The 23358-nt window shown below is 46.8% G+C and overlaps 1 protein-coding gene across 1 annotated transcript in view; it reads left to right on the top strand.

Annotated features, from left to right (window-relative positions):
* SH3KBP1 (SH3 domain containing kinase binding protein 1) overlaps positions 1-23358 on the top strand; it is a 337600-nt gene that overhangs the window by 295634 nt on the left and 18608 nt on the right. The window contains exon 14 of the mRNA XM_044911630.1: positions 8794-8879. Within this exon, the coding sequence (XP_044767565.1) occupies positions 8794-8879 (86 nt within the window). The remainder of the gene's footprint in view (positions 1-8793; positions 8880-23358) is intronic.

The raw sequence follows: 23358 nt of genomic DNA on the forward strand, positions 1-23358 counted from the left end.
ACCCAGCCGTGTCTTTGGAGAATTTAGGAGAGAGATCTTGGCTGGTAGTTACAGAGGTGGGTGTCACTGGCTCATGGATGGTAATTCCAAGCGGGGAATGGTCCCTCCGGGAGATTAGAGAGAAAGAAGAGGAGAGTGGAGCCAACAGTGGGGAAAATCGTTATTTATAGGGCGGAGGAAGAATGAGGAGCCTTCAGAAAGGGTAGATGGTGTAGGATGTCATGGAAGCCAGATGAAAGGGATATGGAGCAACTATAGAATGGGTGGGTCTCACACCTCAGTGTGTGCTGGAATCACCTGGAAGCTACATAGATCGCTAGTCCCCAAAATGTCTAATTCACTAGATCTGGGTTAAGGCCTGAGAATCTGCATTTCTAGCACAGCGGGAGCTTGCTCCCGCTGCCGCTGCTGCCGCCGGTTAGCTGACCCTGCTGTGAGAACACCGCCATAGTGTGCACCCCGGAGACTGAAGGGCATGCACGGGCTTTGGTCGCTAGTGTTGGTCCTAGTGCTCGCAGTCCAGGAGTTTCTATACAGTGGTTGGTAGCAAGAGACAGAGAGAATGGGCAGGTGGCCAAGCCTATGTAGACTTGGCTTGTGAGAAACTTGGCTATGGAAAAAAGATGAAAACTGGGGGCTTATAGATGGGTTCAGTGATGAGAGAAGAGAGAGAGAGTGTGTGTGTGTGGGGGGGGTTATCATCCATTCATTACAGATATTCATCAAGTACCTATATTTCTGGCCGGGCCTTCTTCTAGGTAGTGGTTAACTGTGGTAACCAGGCTAGACTTGGCTCCTGCCCATCCATTGCTCTGGAGCCAGGCAGGCTAGGGCCGATACCCCACACCTCTACTTCCTTACCTGCTGACTTTGGGCAAGGTGTGCGCCTCCCTGAGTCTCAGTTTCTGCCCCTGCACAATGGTAGAGCGAGGCCTGCCTTGCCCAGGTGTGCAAATTTAAACAAGCTGCTGCACTTCAGGCCCCTGACTCTGCCTGGCGTTGAGAGGCCCTCACCAAATCCATGCATGCTTCTTTTCCTCCCTTGAGATGCTCACTGGGTGACCTTGGTGGGAGAGGGCTTTCCACATGGTGACAAGCAGGTCATGCGCTGAAGCCCTGAGGGAGGGAGGAAACATGGAAACTCTCAGACAGCACATCAGGAGGTCTCTAGGGGGTGGAAGCATGAGCAACCTCCCCCAGAAGCAGCTAGAGATTCAGAAGAAGTCAGGACTCAGGGAAGGCCGTGCCTGAGGGAGGAAAGTTAATTTATGGAGCAGGGGAATCCCATAGGGCACAGGGGAAAATACCTTTCACACTGTAGGGATGTCCGCATTCTTTGCTGACCTCATTTCATTTGTATGTATACCCTTCTCTCTTCCTTCCACCCACTCCTAAAATGAAAATTTTTTCCTGCCATGAGAACCAACAGTGGTGACAGGGTTTAGCCCCAGCCCAGACGCCCTGGGCACTGAGGCACACTGACTGTCCTGCCAGTGATGGTCCAAATCAGGCAAGGGACCAGTGGGGGACCGAACACCTCACACAGGCCCAGTAGGTTGGGTCATACAATGCTTTTTCCCTGGGCTATTTCTTTGAACACTCTTCCTTCAAGTGGCACCTCACAAACTCTTCTGAGCTGCATGATGATGAGTTCCCCCTCTTCTTGGCATCTTTAAAGCCCCTTGCCCCTCTGAGATGCCCAACTGTGGATTTGCAGATGAGGGCTGCAAGGTTATCCTCCTTTTGCCTTTTGGGGGTTGTGGGTTTGTGCTCTGGATGGGCTCTGGAGGGAGGCCCGTTCCCACACACACTTGCAGAGTCTGCACAGAGAACAGAAATTTGGAGGGGAATTGAGTGGGCGATGTCCCATTACCTTCCACTGTGTCTTCACCACCTATAAATAGCCAACCTTGTTTGTGCTCATCCAAACAAGGACGTGGTGCAAGGGGAGAGCTGCCAGGAAAACCACTCTAGTGCCAGCTTCTTGCTCCCCTGGCCTTGCCTGGGCTGTCCCACTTATTTAAATAGGAAGTTCTCAGTCAAAAGTGCCTGTGATTCCTGGGACATCTTTGGCCACCAGGTGGGTATGTAAGGACTCTGCAGATATCAGCAGCGCCTTTGGATCCTTATTTCTCAGAAAGGGGAAGGAGCCTCCTCCTGCCCTCCCGCCAGTGATCGAAGGAAACTGGGCTTACCGCTGTTACAGTTTTGTCCTTTCCCGATGGAAGGATTCTATCTCCCCGGGCAGTGACATCCCAGGGCAGAACTCTCCCTGAAGGACTAGCTTCACATCTGCTACCTTTACAGATGGGTGGAGTCCTCTTACAGTTGCTTATTGGAGAGAGGAGAAAATCTCTGGAAGCCTAAAGCGTGTGCATGGGGATACGAATTTTGATTATTGCCATCCCAAGTGTGGTGGGCAAAGATCGGACTGGACGTCAGGAAGCTTCCATCTGGTTTCAGCTCTGCCACTAACTAGCTGCGTGGCCCTGGGCACGTAACTCCCGTCCTTGGAACGAAGACCCTTGTCTGTAGTAAAGTAGGGGCTTGAGCTGGGTAACACATACCCAGTTTTAGCAGTCAGAGCCTAAGTGTGATGTCACAAGCAGGCAGGCAGGGAGCGGTCACTTCCTTTGGCCTTGCTTCCTTGATGCACAGTTGGACCAGGACAAGGGGGGTACACAATCACATGGGGTAGTTTCACATTAGAAAGGGCAAGATAACAAGGCTGTGGAATTGGAACAAGAAAGAAGACAGGGTAACTCGCATCATTTCCCTAGGATCTTCACGTAGACATCTGCCATCGTCCAAATGTGTTGACACCTCCCGAGTGGGATGAAAGCTGGAAACCAAACAGAGGATTTGCAGGGTGCTCCTCAGTTTCCTGAGCATGAGGACAGGCCACTTCTGTTTCCTCTCCTTTCCTTTCCTTCTCAGCTTTTTTTCTTTGCCCTGCAACAATTTTTAGGCAGTTAGAACCCAAACATTTACATCAAGGTAATAGATCCTTCCGAGAGTGGGCAGGAGGTCTGCTAGAAAGAGTCCTCACCTGGACTCGGGATCTTTTGTTCCGTAGGGATCTATGGATTCCCTCTTTTCCCCTTCAGCCCCACTCACCTCCCAAAGGGTCCTGGGTCTCCTGGGTGTGGCATTCGGTTGCTACTATCAGTGCTGCCGTTCATTTGTTTATTTGCTGATTTGCTTGCCTCGGCCTCCTACGCACTTCGACACATTTTCCGGGCCACATGTCTTGGCTTAACTGTCCCAACTTGGGCTAAATTGGGCCATGCCACTGGCTGAGCTCGTGTTCTCCAGGGATGCACATGGCGCATCTTCCACAGTTCCGACTGGACACGCCCCGTCTCGTGTCTTGGGTCTGAGCAGCCAGAGCGGGCACCTCTGGGCCAGTTGAGTGTGTGATCTTTGTTTATTAGGAGCACTTTTTAAGTTGGGGAGCAAAGGCAGTTTACCCAACCGGCAGTGAGCTGCAACGACACAGGCTGCCCGGCATTCTCGGTGACTCACCATCCCCATGACCAGGAGACTGAGTGAAGCGGCTTTGAGAAGCGGTCAAGAGAGTGGGCTCTGGAGTCAAAGTTAATAGGTTCAAATCCAGACCCTGCTGTCCTACTACTTTAATGACCTTTTGTTAGCTAGTGACTTAATGTCACTGAGCCTCCGTTTCCTGACCTATATAATGAAAATAAAGGGCATCACAGGTGGGGTTCTCCAGGAAGCAGGCCCAGAGGCAGCATTTCGTATGCGAGCTCTGCTTCAGGGTTTAGTGCCCGTGGAAGGGAGAACGGAGCAGCACTGGGCCGAGGGAGAAGTCAGGGTGTGATACTGGCTCACCAAAGCCTTGGCCGACTCCACAGGGAGCGGCTGAAATGGCCCGTCTGAGTTATCCTGCGTTGGGCTGAACTGGCCACGATTTTTATAGTGTCGAGAGTGGGCTGCCCTAGAAAGGATTTGCCTTGGCCGAGGAGGCTCTCTGTAACTGAGGTGGTCCCTGGAGAGGCCAACGGTGCCCCCAGCAGCAGGGGCAACCAGCCCTTCACCAAAGGGGGCTCCGGGCAGCGTGGTTCCGCGTCCACCATGCAGAGCAGATACTCGAAGGGGTGGATGTGACAATTGAATAACGGACAAAAGGCACTTATCCTGGTGCCTGGCCCCTGATAGGCAGTCAGTAGGCAGTAGCTGTTGCTCTTCTTCCCATGTGATTGTAGGTTCCAACTATTCCTGCTGGTGTCCTTGAGCTAGTCTGCCCATTGTCTGCAATTTAGGCTCCCTGTCCAGTAGAGCAAGGAGACTTCGCTGCCAGTTCCCTGTTCAAGTCATGCGTTTCAAGGGTCCGTAACCAAAACTGCTGAGAAAAATACAAGACAAGAGCATTGTTTTGATTGAAAAATCAGAAAGAAGTAAGGGCAACCTTGTTCTGGTATCTTCGGATATATGGTGATATGCCTGCTTTCTTTTATTTTCTCCTTTTATTCAGCAGCTGTGGGCATAGAGACTCACCAGACATAAACCTTCTCGGGAGCTAGTAAATTCCAAAAGGACTGGATTTTTCTTTTCTCGTTGAATTTAGTAACATCCTTTTTGCCAAAATGGAACCCATGTGGTGGGCCGACTGGAGGAGAGCAGAGACCATCCAGGGCTGCAGCCTCATTGGGTGTCAGCTACTCCAAGCATGTGCTTTGGAGACTTTCAGAAATTCTGGTATTTTTCAGAACTGAAATTCATTAGCATTGTTGTAAGAGTCTATAAATACAGTGAAAAGCATTTACAAATAGACATTGTAAAATGCTTCCACACCCACAGTCTGAACACTGTCAAAACACCAGCTGCAGCTTCCTTACTTGGAAGGATCAGAACCTTTTTTAAACGACACCTACTGTGTTTTCAAAATAGGCTTGCTTCTGGCCCTGTATAGAAGATAATTTCAGCCGAAAACCTGTGTCTGGCTCTTGGCATGCGGGATCAGGGCTCAGAGAGATGGGGGGATCCTAAGCTCCTTCCTATCAGAATGCACCTGGCGCTTTAGCATCTGGGGACAGGTCGCTCGGGGATGGGACTTCTTCTTTCCTCAGGTGGCCCCTCACGGCTTGGGCCTCTCGGTCTAGGATTTGTAACTCCACACACCCCCACCTGGTTCCCAGGTGAGCTCCAGGTGTGGTCCCAGGTGATCACTGGGGCACCTGTGGTCGGGGAGGTTCTTCCAGGAGAGTTTGTAGGCAAGGGCCAGACAATGTCACCTTTGACCTTGGCGATACTGTTGGGGAGAAAGGAGAGGGAACATAAGCTGCCTGAATTGTATGAGTCTCTGTTGTTGAACGTGAACTTTAATGAAGGAAAAATTTTTACCTCTAGTCTTATCCCAGAAACAACTACTGTTAACATTTTGGACTGTTTCTTTCCCATCTTTTTTCCTACATATGATTTGGTTTGTTTTTCACTGGTTTTACATAGTTAGGATTATACTGAATGTCCTCCAGCTTTTGGGGGAAAAATTGCGTCTATTATACAAATACATAATGCATTCCCCTTTAAGGACAAAGGCAAATGTTCATGAATTCCACAAGTGTTTTTGAGCCCCTGCCTGGTACCAGGGGCTGAGCTGGGTGCTAGAAATAACCCATCACACTGCCCAGGAATAGTCACTGTAAATATTCTTCCAGTCTTGAAAGAAATAATAATCTCTCTTCCTAATACCTAAGCAGGGCATGTGGGTGTATGTACACAGAGAGTAGGGCACTTTTAACTTGTCTCTGTCCTTTGCCACTGTAACATCAGCCTTTGTCCTTCCTGTCATAATGTGTTTCTAAATATCATTTTCATGGCTGTATAAAAGTCCATCAAATATAGGTTAATAACCTGTTCCCCTCTTTATGAAAGAGTCTAGTTTCAGTTTTTCTTTATTACAAATAACACTGTGGTAAACATATTGATCTTGCAAAACCCCCTTGGGCATTTCAGGCAATTTCTTTAGCATAGCCTCCCAGAACTGGGCCAAAGCAGATGCCCATTTTAAATGCTATTGATATACACCCTATTCTTAGAAATGACTTCTTTTTACCCTGAACCATTCCCCAAAGGCTTTGTGGTAACTTTCCAAAATGCATCTACAAGAATAAAATACTTGAGAGTGACAGTAAGGGGCCAAATGAAGGTAGAAAAGTAATACGGCCCAGGATAAGACAAGCATAATAATGAGCAGTAGGGTTCTCTACAGTCCATTCAAGATAGGCTCACAGTTGACTGGAAGCTTCTAGCTGTCAAATCAAAGAGGGACGTGGCAGCTGCAAGATTCATAGTTACCAAAATGCATGAATAAACCACATGTTCAGAAGCAGCCGAGCTGAGCTGTTCTGAGATACAGATCATTAACGGCTACATAAAGCTCCTTCTCCCACCAACACCCCCTTGGATTCTGTCCCCAGCCACCCTGCCAGAGTGTCACCTCAAACCAACTTTACCCTTGGCAAAAAAAAAAGCCCAGTGGAATTAACTGGACTTTTGTTGCCTGAGTGACCTTTCTCCCTGGACAGAACACATGTTCTCATAGGTTTTGGTCCTTGGTGTGTTCCCAAAAGGACAGGACTGTCTGGCTCTAGGTATAATTTGAGTTGTGTTAGTTTGGAGAATGACAGCACCAAATCATTCTGGCTCCGTAGTTAGAAAATAATAAGATCAGGAGCCCTCAAGAACTTTTCAAAATGAAAATGCTTTCCTACTAATAATGGTGCATTTCCAAAACATTTCATTCAGAAGGTTACATTCAAATTAGTAGCCACTGGGATCCTAACAATAAAATGTTTTGAAACAAATTTTCTCAGTCTCGCTGCTCCTGTTGGCTTGGGGTCTGTCCGAGGGAGTGTGCCCTGTGGGACCTGACCTTTGGGGGCGGGGGGATGGAGATGGGGTCTGCTACAGCAACCTGGCCTGAGGGGCCCCCACAGCCCTTGGAGGTGGGGCTGAGGTGGGAAATAAAGGCTCTGCTCTGAAGTTCAAGCTGCTTCCCCCTTCCAAGCACGGTAGTCCATGCTCTCCTTGAACTTTTACTTCAGCCAAGCTCTGAAAAGCCCGGAAAGTCTCATAATACCCACCCACAGTTTTAGAGCTGTGTTTTCTCTTGGTGGAGGTCAAGCCATTTGGCCCAGCCCCTATGCCCTGGAGTTCTTACCTCTGCCGGTCTTTGGTTGAGGGTGCTTGAGGTTATGCTTGAGGTTACAGGTCAGTCTTGTTTGTTCGGGAACTGACGGGGCCTTACCTCCTTCCACTGGGCCTTCTCCACCGTCACAAGGATATGCGAGTCACGCTGAATGCTACTACCACCGCCCCTTCTGGAGTGAAGAAACCCAGGGGTCGGCCCTATCAAATCCCTCCCTTGTCGCCGGGTTTATGGGTCTCCTGCCGCAGCTGTCCTTCCATCCTGCGTTACCTCCAAGAAACAGAACCCTCTAGTACTCAGTCCAGCAGTCTGACCTTTGCCTACCTTTCTGCTCTCACTGCTCTCTGGGGACCTCAGGCTTCAGCCCAGGGAACCCTGGCCACACTGGGCACTCCCACCTCCTGTGGGGTCCTTGCTTAATCATGCCTCTTACTGATATGTCTTCTCTCCCTTTTCCTCCAAGGCCCAGCTGGAATGCCACCTCCTCCGTGTGCCCCTGGCCACACTACGCAGATCCCCTGCACTGACCCAGTCCTTTCTTCCCAAAGGACTCTGATGTGCCCTTCCCTTACACAGCCTGTGCCGTGTGGACCTGTGTGTCTGTCTGTCTCTTTCCCGCAGTTAGACTGTGAGCCCCTCCAGAGTAGGAACTCCCTGGCTTGGCCCTCTCAATACCCCCTGCATGACAGGTATTTGACAGGCACTCCTTGAGTAACTCTGCTGCTCATTGTGTCGTTTGGCTTCAGGCCATGATGACTGCCAAGAGCCATGAGATGGACTATTTCTGTTGCTTTCCCAGAACAACTGCTTGGCTTCTCCCTCTCATTTTATGGGTGAGGATCTTTTCCTCTTTCACTACCATCACAGACCGCAGACAATCTCGTTCGGGGCTTACCCCCCTGAAAGGGTCTAGAGAACTGCCCTTTTGGAGGAATTTGGAGGAACCTTCTGTTCATGCACGAGTGGGCTGTTTCTCTCATCTCAGAGGCCTGTTCCCATCCCTCAGGGCTGTTCCTAGCCCAGATGCCGAGAGAAGTCACTCATGTCCTGATGGGCATGGGGGCACCCACCCAAGAGCTGTCTAATTTTACAGGCCCGTGCCCCAGCGCCAGCTTTCAGGCTGCCAGATCTTAAACTCAACCCCTTGTGCTTGTCAACAGCTTGGCTGATGCCTCCGCCTCAGGCCAGAAAACCTCTTTCTCAAGGTTAAAAGTAGCCGACCTTTGACAAGCAGCATTGGCCAAATTCCTTGCTCCTTAAAAGGGAAGCTGCCGGTCATCATTTGCTGGTGCTTATTTGGCCATGGGGCGGGAGCAGGCCCCGCGTTGTACCCTGTGTACCAGCGGGAGGGTCGGCGGCTGAAGGTGTATTGCTGAAGAGGCATCATTAAAAGAGCCCTCTCTGAAAATGTGTGCTGGAGAGGTGGGCATCCAGTCTGTCGGCCAGTCTCACCGAGGCCCGTGTGGTTGGATAGGTCGTTGGCTCCCACTGGCCCTCGCAGGCGATGGTGCCGCCCACCCCACGCACAGCCTGCTCCTTAATGCGTGTGCAGCAAGAAAGCTGACACAATGACAAGGACACACACCAATTATGAAATGCCTGGACTTGTGTTTTTAATGTAGGGGTGACGGTCCCAAGATTGACTTGGTGGGCAGTTCGATTTCTGGCATCCTGGACAAGGACCTCTCGGATCGCAGTAATGACATTGGTGAGTAAGGAGAGCGTTCTGGCTTCTCTTTGCAAAATTTTAAAAGAACTGCAGAGTTTGGCTTGCCCCTTCGAGCAGCCTGATGCGAACTAACACAGCCATGTAAATGGAAGGCTAATAGCCCAAAGTCGGTTTCAGATGTCGCAGTTTTGTAAAGAAGGGGAAATGATGGTGGTTTCCACAGTAAAACAGAATGCCTGGAATTGTTACTCTCCCTGACCTTAGGAGGAGAGCAGTCTAATGAAAAGAAGTGATGAATAAGCCTTTTGTAAAAGTGCGCATTAGCACGCATTCATATTTTCCAGTGACTTATGTATTTAGTGAATTTAAAAAGGTGAACGGGTGAAAATGCAGAATGGCCGAGTTCATTGTAGTCACAGCACTCAGTGTTTTGAGTTTGAATTTAAAATGAGCTCTGGCGTGATAATTGCCACTTAGTTAAGAACATGGGTGAGTTTTTCAAAGGTCAAGATAGCACTGTGATAAAGGGGAAGGTAGCTAAAGTCTCTGTGGGGAAACCAGTGGGAGGGTCTTTTGGGTGTGTGCGTGGGTGGCACGAGGTCGCCTGTGTGCTGGTTGAGGCCACTGTTGGTCTGACTCAGGTGACAGCCCTTTTAAGAAGTCTAGATTCGGTCAGGAAACCAACTGAGGGGTGCTGGAGTGGGGGGGTGTGGGAGGGATGGGGCGGCTGGGTGATAGACAATGGGGAGGGTATGTGCCATGGTGAGCGCTGTGAATTGTGCGAGACTGATGAATTGCAGACCTGTACCCCTGAAACAAATAATACATTATATGTTTAAAAAAAAAAGAAGAAGATAGCAGGAAGGGAAGAATGAAGGGAGGGAAATCGGAGGGGTAGACGAACCATGAGAGACGATGGACTCTGAAAAACAAACTGAGGGTTCTAGAGGGGAGGGGGGTGGGGGGACGGGTTAGCCTGGTGATGGGTATTAAAGAAGGCACGTGCTGCATGGAGCACTGGGTGTTATACGCAAACAATGAATCGTGGAACACTACATCAAAAACTAATGATGTAATGTACGGTGATTAACATAACATAATAATAAAAAAAAGAAGTCTAGATTCGGGGACTAAATTTTTTTTTAGCTTTACATCTTTTATTTGTACCTATCATGGTTATAATATTCTACATAATAGGGCTACATTTTGGAATTTGCCTTTTTTAATTAAATTTTTTTACTTTGAAATAACTAGAGATTTACATGCAGTTGTAAGAAGTAATACAGAGAGAACTACATACCCTTGACCCCTTTTCTCTCAGTGGTAGTTTCATAATGAAACTACAGTGTGAGATCATAACCAGGATGTTGACATGGACACGTCCACTGAGTTCCCTAGTTTTACTAGGACTTGTGTGTCTTTAGTTCTTTGCAGTTTTGTCACCTGGGTAGATCTGTGTATCTACCACCTCGGTCAAGATGCAGAACATTCCATCGCTACCAGGATTTCCACCCCCCCCCCCCGCCGGGTTGCACTTTTATAACCATACCTATGTCCCCCCTGCCCCCCACCCCTTCCCGGACCCCTGGCAGCCACTCTCAGAGACTGATTTGACATGGAAGATTTCTAGCATCTTCTGCATTGGCTGCTCCGTTTAGAAACAAACGTCTGACCATTGGCAGGCCCAGAAGAGGCACTGAGTGCCTAACGTGAGCATTCTTGTCACCTGGGGTTACTCCTCTTTGGGGTGCTGTGTTTTTTTCCAAACCTGCTAATAGAGTTGCATCTTTACAACTGCTGACTTGTAGTCTCTGGTCTGATCTTGTGAAGACTTGGTGGCAGGATGTGTCCTTGTGACCGTAAACACCAAAAATATTTGCTCTATCTCCAGAGACTGTTTTACATCCCTAACCTTTGAGAAGCCCAGTCAGGAAGCAGGACCAAGGGCTTCTGACAGCTTGGGCTGATGGAATAATAATAGAAATGCTGGCCTGCTAGAGCTTTTGACCTGGTTAAAGGGCAGAGCAGAGCAGGGCAGTGATTGGCTATGAATGAGAAGGAGTCATCAGAATGAGCCTGATGAAGTTCTGGTCTTGCCACTGTGGTTTAGCATTCGGGCCCACATTTTAAGGCAGGATGGCCAGTTGGTGAAGTGGCAGAGAAGGTAATGTGGGACCCCTCACAGGAAGGGAGGTGTTCTCCTTCTCCAGAATATTCTCCAGAATACACAGGGCTGTGCCTTGCCTGGGAAGAGCATTGGCCTTTGGCCCTTGTTTTCTTTGGGTCTGGAGATGACTCGGGTGGCTCTCACTGAAATATGAGTTTCATATTTCTCAGTCTGACAAGCTAGTTTGGAAATGTTGGGGTTGATCGAAGTGGGTTAATCTATGGAAGCTCTTCATACATGGAAACTGAGCACCTGTTGTATCTATTTGGGAGCCCCGAAAGAGCTGCTGAGGCTTAGTTTGCTCTCATTTTACCAAGAAGACGTTAATCCCAGAAGGCTGTAATTCCTCAAGCTAATTATGTAATGCATATTATTTGCATTGCAAGAAATGATGATCGGGGGCCATGTAATCAGCTGCTAAATACTTGAGTATCTACTCAAGGGCGAGGCCGAATGGATACCAAGGGCCTCAGCCATAGGCCCTGCCTTCCAGCAGCTTCATGTCTCTTTGGGCCGCTTGGACGGCAAATGGAAAGTGAGGTGACACCAACGGACTGTCTCCCTGACCACTGAGTGGTAGAAAGTAATGCAGGTCAGAGTTGGGAATGCTCCTTTGTGCCCAGAGTGCTAGGGCAGGCTCCGTGAGGTGGGGGGGTGAGGGGGCAGACTTATCTGGATCTAGAAGTTGGATTCACTGAGGCAGAGGCAGGCAAGGAGATCCCGTGGGGAGTGCTGATAACTGGTCATAGATCAGCCTGGCCATAGGAGAGCTTCCTGCCGGCATGGAGGGGAGCTGCCCTGCGGATGAAGGCCTGGGCGGGATTCGGTAGGAGAGGGATGCATCCGTAATTTATTCCGTAGGCAGTGGGTTGACACTGAAGTGACAGGATCAGGTCTAAGCATTCAGATAATAACTGATGGAGCTCTGTGGGACCAATCAGATGAAGGAAAGACGGGTATCGAGTAGTCAGGTTATTTGATAGTGTGGGTGAGAGGCGGTTAAGAGAGAGCCCGCATTAAGCTGCACCACAGGATGGTGAAAGAAGGACTAGATGTGGAAGCAGCAAAGCAAACCAAGTGTTGCCAGGCCTCAGGCACTGACTGGATTTGGGAGCAGGGCTTTGTCAGCTGTGAGGTTTTAGCGTTAGGGGAAAAAATGACTTGGGTAGAAATAAGCACGTCTGGGGGAGGAACTGGTTTAGGGGGAAATGTGGATTTATTTAAGCGTGTTGACTCTGAGATCTGGTCAGATGGCCCCGTGTCTGTGCTGGATGAGGTGGAAGCCAGAAGGTCGAGGCTGGGGAGGGCCGGGGTTGTAGAGGCCAGCGGGGATTGCAGGTAGAGATAAGGACCTTCCAGGAAACCTAACGCAGGTAGAGATTAGGACCTTCCAGGAAACCCAACGCAGGGCTGGCACCTGCTGACCCGTGCGAGAGTGCGGAGCTGCCTCCAGGCCTGGAAACCTTCAGTAATTTACACCGGCTCTCCCCACTGCAGCTTCTTTACTGAGGAAGGAAACTAGCATCTCTCCCAACTTGCTCACCTTGTCTTCCAGAGTTCGGCAAAATCGCTGGATGGGCTGCACAATGATAGAAATGTTTGTTATCAATGCTGTTGTTTGCTTCGAAGGGATAGTTAAGTCAGGAAGATAAGTAAAGTCCTTAGCATGAGAAAAGAGAAAGAAGGCCCTCAGCTTGAAGACCAGACCATGCACAAAGGCCCCGTCTAAGGGAAAAGAGGAATCTGGCAACTTCTTAGTTCAGAGGCCAAGGGAGGAAAGGATTTTAAGCAGAATGTCATTAGGCCCAAAGGTGGAAATGCTCTTGCAGGTGGGTTGGTCAAGGAAAATAGGACACTACTGTGGAGGGGCTGGCTCCCTACAGGGCTGCTTTGTGTCTCCGCTTTTGGAGCATTTGTTCATTGCTTTGAATTAAGAAGGAAATTATTTGTATCAGAATGTTTTGTTAGTGATTCAGACAATTGAAGCTGTCCAAATGTGGGCTGCAGTGAATAGCCGAACACAGCCCTGAAAGCCAGTAGAAATCATCAGTGTTAGCTATAAATAAATCTGTTTCCTCTTAATAAAGCTATAATTTTAAATTATTATAATATTGAATTAGAGAACATGGCTTTTTCAGATCTCGTGTGGGCAGCTACCAGCATCTGTCAGCCCACAGTAATTTAGAATGGAATCAGTTGGTCCAAAATGAAGTTGTTGATGTCGGTTTGAGATACTGTGTATCAAACTACACCGCCATATTTCAAGTAACATAATAGGAAATGTGGATGAGCTCCAGAGCAGGCCTGTGCATGAATAGAAATGAAAATTAAATTGTCCAGTTTTCTCTTGCTGATGGAAGAAGAATCTCCACTTCGATTGAATGGGAGATTATAGGCCGAGGAGTCAAGTGCCATAACATTTACTTTTATTATGCCATATATTGTAGTTCCCATGGCATGTGGGGATTTATTATTATATTTCGGTACTGCAGAGATTTTCCGACTCTTTCCCACTAAAGCACAGAGATAGCAGCGGGCCCCCAGGTGGGAAGCCGCCTGGGAACTAAGCCATCTAGATGCAACTGATTGACTTAGAAACAACCCTTCTCCTTTCTCCTCTGTTGCTTGCCTTGGATCGGCGTTCCCCATTCTATTCAGATCTCATCCCACTTGCCCCACTTCCATCCCTTTACGTGGCCATCACCCCCTCTTCACGTGGGGAAGCTGGGAATTTCTCCTCCATCTTCCCAACCTGATCCAGATACGCACTTGACATTGCAGTCAATGTCAGGGGCCAGGGGTTGCTGGCTTTAAAGTCGATGGACTTAGGACATGGAACTGGTTTGGGAGATATGAGTCTAACTTCTTCTTGTCCTCAGATCTCTCACGGATGCCTCCTGGCCTGTGGTTCATTTGGACCAGGAAATGCAAAAGCACTTCCCTACTGACAAACTGGGAATGCTAGTAAGAGCTCATTGATTTGGGATCCTGGCAAGATTCTGAACCTGGATTGTGGTAATGGTTACACAACTCCGTAAATTTACTAAAAATTATTAGGTTGTACGCTTAACATGGGTGAATTTTGTGATATACAAATTATACCTCAATAAAGCTGTTAAACGCAGCTCTGGCCCCTATCCAGGAACACAGGTCACGATTACACACCAACTTATATCAGGACTATTTGAGAAGCAATATGCGTGTCTCCAGTGTGATGACGAAAAGCAAAAGAGATTAGGCTTTGTAGGGTCATGTGCTTTATACCAAGGAAGTGAAATATCTTAAACTTCGGGTGGATGGATCTTGAACCCATTTAGCCCTCTGAGCATTTTTGGTGTCCTCCCTGCACTTCGGGACCCTCGGCCTTGGCTCCAGTTCATTCAGAAGAGGGTCTGTGCTGGGCTTCGCCCTGCAGTGTCCCCGTGTGGCTCCCCACCTCTCACCTAAGATCATTAGGGCTCACAGTCTAGGTTTGCACTAAGTAAGTGAGGTCAAGCTGGCAACCAGCACTGATTTCAAAATCACCTCGCAGTCCTAGAGGAGATGGGCTGATGGGAAGTCCTTGTCCTTCTCGGCACTTCCAAGAGTCCGGTCCCAGATATATACGGTGGGTGTTCGCTGACAGACGTTTGCAGTTAGAAACATCAGGCCACACCCAAACCAAGGCACTTACCCCTGCCTGCTCAGCCGCCACCAGGGCAGTCCCGGTCTTCGGCAGCCTGTTGGTCGCCCGCCTCAATGTTCAGGGCCCCTGCAGCCTTTCTTCAGCGCAGTGGCTTGAGTGTCTCTGCTTTTGCTATATGCTGAGACCAATGGCAGCTTGAAGAATGCAAATGCGGAGGGACACCCAGTGGGGGCAAAGTAGTCTATATATACTCAGCAGAGACTTACGCAGTAACCTTTGTTACTTCTGCACTGTGCTCAACCGAGGCCTCAGGGCTGCGAATGAATGTGGAAGCAAGAAGGGAACAGGTGACGGGCAGTCCCAGCTTGCACATGGCCTTTATTTGGCCTGCAGTGCCCTCTGCCTGCTGGCCGTGGGCTCACAGATTGGCAGAGCCCAGCTATGTCTTCCGTTTGACTTGTAAATATCCAGAGGGATCTATGACCTGCCAGAAAACCACGCTCAAGTACCCCTTTGTCACGCTAAAAGCATTATAGACAAAACTACACCTTATTAAGGAGCAAATTTGAGTTATCAAACTCCCCTCTCTAGCCATGGGCCCTTGTTAAGGCCTGATGTGGACACCTCGGCCCAGACCACCTCCCGCTACCTCGGATTCATTAAATGAGAAAAGTGATGAGCACTTAGGAGTGAGGCTGGTGGGCCCCATTAGAGGGTAATTGGATCTGGTGGTGACAAGCTAAGGATGAGGTGTCAGTGAACAGGGAGCCCTGATTTAGAGCCGGAGAAGCCGCTTTATTTAGCTGCGTGGTGACCCGCAGTGGCGCCCCCCACCTCCCCACGCTTGAGTCATCTCTCCCTGAGGTTGTTCGTGTTCTTTGGAATTCAAAGACTCACACACACAAAAAAGGCTTTTAATGTGAGGGACTGCTGACTTTCATTTTACTAATTAAGGACATTTTAAAAACCAAATGCCATCGCCGGGTAGGAATAATCTCCGGTTTTAAAAATCGGACAATTTTAGCTGACTGGGAGCCTCACAATGTTGACTTTCTTTTCCTTGGCACTTTATAGACAGGTGGTAGCTTTGTCATGGATGCACACCAGTTCTCGGGGAGGCTTCTGGAAATTACAGGTCCAGCACAGATGTGCAAAAATGAGGGTCTGGGGAGAGAAATGTCGGGGGCAAACAAAAGGCCCCAGAGAAAGGCAGGTGTTCAAGCATGAGTGAAAACTCACTACTGCCCAGAAATGTACAATTAGCAGATTAATTTTTTATGGAGTTACAATTATTTGTGTTTTTTTTTTCAAATCACTCACACAATGTCAGATTTTAAAGGGCACTTTACTTTTTTTTAAAGATTTATTTATTTATTTGAGAAAGAGCGAGAGCATGAGCAGGAGGAGCAGAGAGAGAGGGAGAAGGAAAGAAGCAGACTCCCCCACTGATGGGGGAGCCCGATGCGGGGCTTGATCCCAGGACCCCAAGATCGTGACCTGAGCCCATACCCAGAGTCGGCCACTCAACCAACTGAGCCATGCAGGTGCCCCTAAAAGGCACTTTAAATGCTTCATACCTCTGTCCTCTTCCTTCCCCGAGGCTGGAGAATGGAGGCCTCCAGTTCTAGAGGCACCTGTCCCTCCCAGTGTCTTAACAAGAGCACTGGGCTTCAGACAGAAGGTCTTTCCTCCTTGAGTTTTTTTACTTGGCATTTAATTTTGGGTTCTGTGTAACTCTAGGCATTAGTATGTTGTTGTTTCAAACACAAAAATTTTCTTTTATGAGTGTCTGATTGCTCCTCTTTTCTCTCAGTAAAGTGCTGTTGAATGAGATGAAATGCCCTGTTCCTCTGCTCCCTGAAAGGAGACTTGCCCTCCGGACGCACACCCCACTGTAGCAGACCGTCCAGCATGGCATGCACCTCTTTGGGTCCTGGGTTTTTTTGTTTGTTTGTTTGTTTGTTTTGAGTAGAGTTGACACACAGTATTACATTAGTTTCAGGTGTGGATATTGGTTTTTCATCTTTAAACCAGAGGCTTGGAGGAAATGATCAAATGGGCCCAGTTCAACCTCACAGGCTTGTCTGTCTGGCTCTGTTTCTTTTAGCTGAGTTTTCTGGACATTAAGAAAATGCTTTTTTTTGTAACCTCTGATTCCTCTTTTCGAGCCCCATGTCAGGCTCCCTGCTCAGCGAGGAGTCTGCTTCTCCCTCTGCCGCTCCCCACCATTCATGCTCTCTCTCTCTCTCTCTCTATCAAATAAATAAAATCTCTAAAAAATAATAAATAAAATATTTGCTGGCCAAATGGAAGTTTAAGTAATTGACAATTATGGGCATAACAGTTAGGGCATCACCTTTTATAAAGTTTTTTAAATTATTCACCTTTTAAAAAATGTATCACAATTTTTGAAAAATATAAATGACCTCATACAGCAAACCCTTATACAGAGACAAGATCATCCCGCAGAGTCACCGAGGAAAGTGTGGGGTGTTAGAGAAACCATGGGTTCTCAGGTTAGGCATGCTTGGATTCGAATTACAGCTCTGCAAGTTCCAGGTTGAGTGACTCTGAGCTCCACTTTCCTCTGGCGTATGACAGGGTTAGTAATGCCCACCTGCCTTAGACGGTTGTTGTAAAATGTAGACCTGATGATTTGAAGTGGCAGACACAAAACAGGGGCTTTCTCAGTGGTAGTTCGTGTAGCTATAGTCAGACAGAGGTGAAGAACCAGGTATCAACCTACGTTCTTACCATGACTACTGTTATTGGAAAGTAGGAAAGTTCTTGAACACATAACATAAATCAGCTGACTGAAATTCCATAGCTGCATCTGAAATCATTTCATATATGATCTACTCAGTTGTATTTTTATTTTAAAGAACTTCTCCCCACCGCCCAGTTACAAAGGGAATAGGTACTTTAAAAAAAAAAAAAAGGGGGAATAATGCAAAAAGGTAGAAAGTAAAAGTCCCCTCAGGGACTTTTGGGTCTCAACCTCTCTTTGAGATAATCATTGTTAATTTGTTGTACACACTTTTAGAAGTCTTCCCATGATTGGGTAGATGGATGAATTTTTTAAAATGTGATCATGTTGCATGTACCATTAGGGTCCACAGTGGTTTTTTTGAAGTAAATAATGTATGTTTGACATCTTTCCACATAAGTCACATAGGTCAACCTTATACTTTTAACGTCAACATAATATTCCATGGTATGATTCTAGCATAACCAGCTTGCTCAGAGCAATGCTGCGAAGAGCAGCCTAGGACGATGATCTGTAGACAGGGATACCTGCACCTTGGGGGGCCATGGAGACTTCCCAGGCCATGGATAGTGCCTCATTTCTTATGTGCTCTTTCTTCAAATTCCTCTCCTGGGAGACCCACTGGCAGCCTGCTTCTCCCCTCCCGCTCCCCTTTCCCAGTGACCCGATCCCAACTTACACAACATAGCCAATCTCTTGCCCACTCCACAGGTATGCAAACCCCTGCTGCATACTGAGAGACACTTCCAAGATTGGTGTTGGACTTGAGAAATTGAGTGACTTTATTGACTGGACAAAAAATCCATTTACAAGTTGGTTGGTTTCTAATTCTTTGCTTCCAACAAAATTGAAGGAGGCACCGACTGAGTTGTTCATTGATAGATTGTTCATAATAGTTCTTGGTGATGCTAGACCACTGTCTGATTTTTGCCATATAACTTGGAAAGAGTTCAAAGAATTGAGTGACATTGTGATAACAAAATTCTTTCCATTCCCATATACTTCTATTTATGTGAGCAAAGTTTCTTGGCATTTATATCTACAAAATGAAAAATAGGAATAGAATCAGTACCAAACCACGTCATTCTCATGTTAAGTAATAATCATACACATGTGCCTAAAGTTATTTGGGGGGAAGGCCCAATAAGATTCCCCTCTTTTATGCCAACAGATTATCAAAATGTGTGGTATGTGTGTATACATTTGCTTTGATCATTTATAAACTACTGCTAATTGTCATAGTAACTCCTTCCAGAAGAAAAATCATTACACTTAGAACCTTATGATTTCAGGAACTTAAGAAATCATAAATTTCTATTTATAACCATGTTTTTATAGAAGAAAAAAGTAATGAACAAAAGACAAAATTAACAAAAGTACAAAAATACATTACATTAGAGTAAAATCCAGCAGTATGACAGAAATACAAATTCAGAGAGAGAAAGGGGTGGTACAGAATTTCCAACTGCTAAAGAAAAGCTTATTCATGATTTTTAATTTTTTTATTTTTTTAAGAGATGTTATTTATTTATTTGACAGAGAGAGACACAGTGAGAGAGGGAACACAAGCAGGGGGAGCAGGAGGAGGAGAAGCAGGCTTCCCGCTGAGCAGGGAGCCCGATGCGGGGCTCAATCCCAGGACCCTGGGATCATGACCTGAGCCAAAGGCAGACGCTTAACGACTGAGCCACCCAGGCGCCCTTATTCATGATTTTTTTAAAGATTTATTTATTTTATTTGAGGGAGAGAGAGAGAGCACGGGGGGGTGGGGGAAGGAGCAGAGGGAGAGGGAGAGAGAGTCTCAAGCAGACTCCACGCTGAGCGCAGAGCCCATCAGGGGACTTGATCTTATGACCCTGAGATCACGACCTGAACTGAAACCGAGAGTTGGATGCCTAACTGACTGTGTTATCCAGGCGCCCCAGCTTATTCGTGATTTTTTAAGATGGATGACAGTGGTTGTTAAACTGCTATGGTATTCAAATGTATGTTGAATATATTTAAGAGAGCAAAATAATAGTTATATTTTAAAGTATAGCAGAAATTACATCTTTTGTGACAAAAACTTATGTCAAATTTTAGATGTCAACTTAGGATGCATAAGGGGGCACATGGGTTTTCAAAATTATTTTAGGAGGCACACTAGTAAAACAGTTGGAAGACCACTGGCATCATAAATAAATGTATTGTTCTACACTTACATAAGCATTTCTTTTTTAAGATTTTATTTATTTGAGAGAGAGAGTGAGTGAGAGAGAGAGCACAAGCCAGGGGGAGAGGCCGAAGGAGAAGCAGACTCCCCGCCGAGCAGGGAGCCCGACGTGGGGCTCACTCAATCCCAGGACCCTGGGATCATAACCTGAGCCGAAGGCAGACGCTTAACCAACTGAGCCACCCAGGTGCCCCAACATAAACATTTCTGTGGATCAGTTTCTAGAAGGGGACTAGTAGTGTATACATTGGCATTTTGTGATAGGTATTGCCAAATGGCATTACGAAAAGGCTGTGCCAATTTACATTCCTGTAATAATAGCATAACCACTATTTCCAGTAAGTACATTATTTCCTAAACTATTTTGCCTAACAAATTTCGGGCCTGTAGTAAGCAATTTTTAAAGGAAAGCAAATCTGAAAAGTTACTTTTCCCCACTTTTCGTTGCTTGTTATCAATCCCTGTGAAGCACTTTACCTCTCTTCAGCGCTCCATTTCAGTAAGTCATGCCCCCCTTCCCTTACTGCTTCTCCAGATTTAAATTAGGTTCCCATGCTATCATTGCTAATTTCATCTTTTACCTTTCTTTCATAGTAGCTAGCAGAATTTGTAATGATATGTATAAAACTCCATTGCTCTTGGGGGCTCTACGCTCTGTGAGGCAGGGACCATGTTTATTTGTTCACCCCCATTTCTCCTCATTTATGCTCAGTCTGTATTCATTCTGTGCGTAGTTACTAAGTGATCCCTACAATCCAGGCTTAGTAACTACGCACAGAATGAATACAGACTGAGCATAAATGAGGAGAAATGCCAGTACCATGATGTAGGGTCATGGTAGAGATCATTGCCACTAGTCACATGTGGCTATTTACGTTTAATTTATTTTAAGTAGTCACACTTAGCCAGATTTCGTGTGCTCAGCAGCCGCATGAGGCCAGTGGCTAGCATATTGGATGGTACAGACACAGCAGGTTTCCGTCATCACAGCAAGTTTGAATGGATAGTGCTGATAGAGAGTGATTGTGCTTTCATTCTGCTAACTGTAGCTATGCTTGGCACACGGTAGGTACTTAATAAATATTTGATTAAGTGAATGAGCAAATAAACTCCTTATCTCCCTCTCTTACTCTTCAGCTACAAGTTCCCATGTAAAAGTTACTTTGTACTGAATAGCTAAACAGCCTGGTTTAACTTGCCTAACACCTTACATTTCTTGCCGGAGATTTCCCTAAGGAAGACAGTCCCTTTTTCTGTCCACTTAAAAACACATTGGAATAAATATATATTTTTTAAGTAGGCTCCATGCTGGGTGTGGAGCCCAACCCTGGACCTGAACTCACGACCCTGAGATCAAGACCTGAGCTGAGATCAAGAGTCAGGCGCCTAACTGACTGAGCCACCCAGGCGCCCCCAAAAACACGTTGGAATAAAACAGAACGAAGGCAGCTTATTATCAGAGCATAGAGGGGTTTCTTCACACACACAATATTACATTCCTAGTATACATTCCTATTACATTCCTAGTATCTTTTCTTGTTCTTGATGTAGAAACAATTCTCCAAATCGATTAAATGAGAGGTAAGGTGAAATGTTCCTGCTGTCTATTCAGTGCTCTATAGTGGAAGGAATTACATAGACATGAATCTGAAGGTGGGCCCTGTCACTTTCTGGTTGTGACCTTGACCAGTTTGTCTAAACTCTGACCCTCTCTCTGTCTCCCTTTATGGAAAAGAGTAGCCTACCCAGCATGGGTTTTGTGCAGGTTAAGTGAGCATGCGTGTGTGAAGTGTCATGTAGTGGGCTGGCCGCACAGTAGCTCAGACCTGTTTATCCTCAGGGCTTGTCTTACACACTTCACACCTGGATCGCAAATGAGAACACAGCAGCTGATCTGCTATATCCTTCCACATTTTTGAGGGTTTATTTTCCTATAGAATCTAATCGTTCCTTAAATGAGAGTTTTTCAGTTGGTGACTCAGCTAGGTGTTCATTTGACCCCTACTAAAGGGCCCGTCTTTGTCATCTGCACAGATTTTCCACACTAGTCACATGATTTACATGCAGGGTGAGACTTCCTGTCCAGATCTCCTTGATTTGATTCTTCACTGTGGAGAAGGGACCTACAGCCCTGTGGGGTTGGGCTTTAATCATCTTAAATCTTAAAAAAGAAAAAGAAAGAGAGAGAGAGGGAGGGAGGAAGGCAGGAAGGCAGGAAGGAAGGAAGGAAGGAAAGAGAAAAAAAGGTGCTTTGTTTTATTCTTTTAATTTAGCCTTGCTCTTAGATCTCTGTTCTCAAATCTCACAGCTCCAGCAATGGTATATAAAAGCAAAATTCTACCTGATGATTTGAAAGTTTTCATATAATTTCTCATTTACAAAAGAATAACCCTGCAAAGCTGATAGCTCAGATAATTCTCCCATTTTTTTTCCTGTGGTGGAAAAACTGAAGCCCAGAAAGGTTGTTTGTTCATTTATTCAATAATCATTTATTAAATACCCACCAGAAGCCAGGAATGATGTTAGGCCTGGGGAAAACACAGATAAAAGCCACAGCTTCTTTCCTGCCTGCTGGGGAGACAGATAAGTCAACAAGGAATGTCACGATGCTGAATGCTGAGATTGGAGTGGTGGGTGAGTAGGGGAGCACCCAGGCCAGGTTTTAGGGTGCAGTCTGGCTTCTTGGAAGAGGTCCTGGTCGCTAAGCAAAGCCTTGATGGCCACAGAGGAAAGGGGAGAGGAGGGGAGGGAAGTCACGCAAGGGACAGAGACAGAGGTGGGCACCAGCCATACTGCAAGGGCCTTGGCCACGCTAAGTCACCAGGATTTCCTGGGAACTTGGGAGGGATTTTAAGCAGAGAAGGGGGACATACTCAGATCTTCACCTCACACATGTCTCTGGGGGCTGCCCACGGAGTGGTACCACGTTGGGAGTGAGAAATCCATTATAGCCTTTCTAGGCCTGTAGTCTGCAAGGAGCCCCGCCAGCCGTGATGGTCCTTGACAGTGACGTGTAGGAGAAAGGATGACTTCCTGAGATCCTGGGAGGTAGTGACATTGCCATGCTTCAGCTGCAGGAAACTTCTGCTCTAGGACTCTTTCTCCAGCCCAGAGCAATGAGCTACAAGAAATAAACAGCCATTTGAGAGCTTGCAAACAGTTCCTTTGGTGACAACAGGCATGTCTCAGACTTCTAAATGTTTCTCTTCTGCGCTCTCAATGGATGTGTTGTAGGTTACCTGTGGTCACTGGTACCATCCCTCCCATCCGTGGAAAATAAGCCCACATTTTCTAATTGAACTAAGCAGGCTATGACTGCAGTTGATGGAAAATGGGCCACTGTGTATACCACAAAGAGTCAGACGCCCTTTCCAGGCTGGCTCCGTGTCCAGCATAAATTATCCCCGTATGTCTGCCGAGGGTTCATCTTTCAAGTATGAGAGAAGCCAAGAACCTCTCATCCTTATGAAACTAACTTTTAAAAAAATACCCAACATTTGCCAGCTCAATAGTTTTGGATTGGCTTGTGAGCATTAAAACCATTTTTTTTACTAAGAGGAAAAATTCCCAGCCAGGCTGAGAAAGCTTATATCAAGTTTCAGCCTGATTCATTTCAAAAACCATCGTGAAAATTGGGACATTTTCTTCACACCACAATAAGTTAGTCATGGAAAGTCTGCCTTCATGGCAGCTACCAGGGCTGCAGTCACGAGAGCATGCTTTCCTACTCCAGATTTTTCTGTTGCA

This window comes from Neomonachus schauinslandi, chromosome X (assembly GCF_002201575.2).
Source record: "Neomonachus schauinslandi chromosome X, ASM220157v2, whole genome shotgun sequence".
NCBI lineage: Eukaryota > Metazoa > Chordata > Mammalia > Carnivora > Phocidae > Neomonachus > Neomonachus schauinslandi.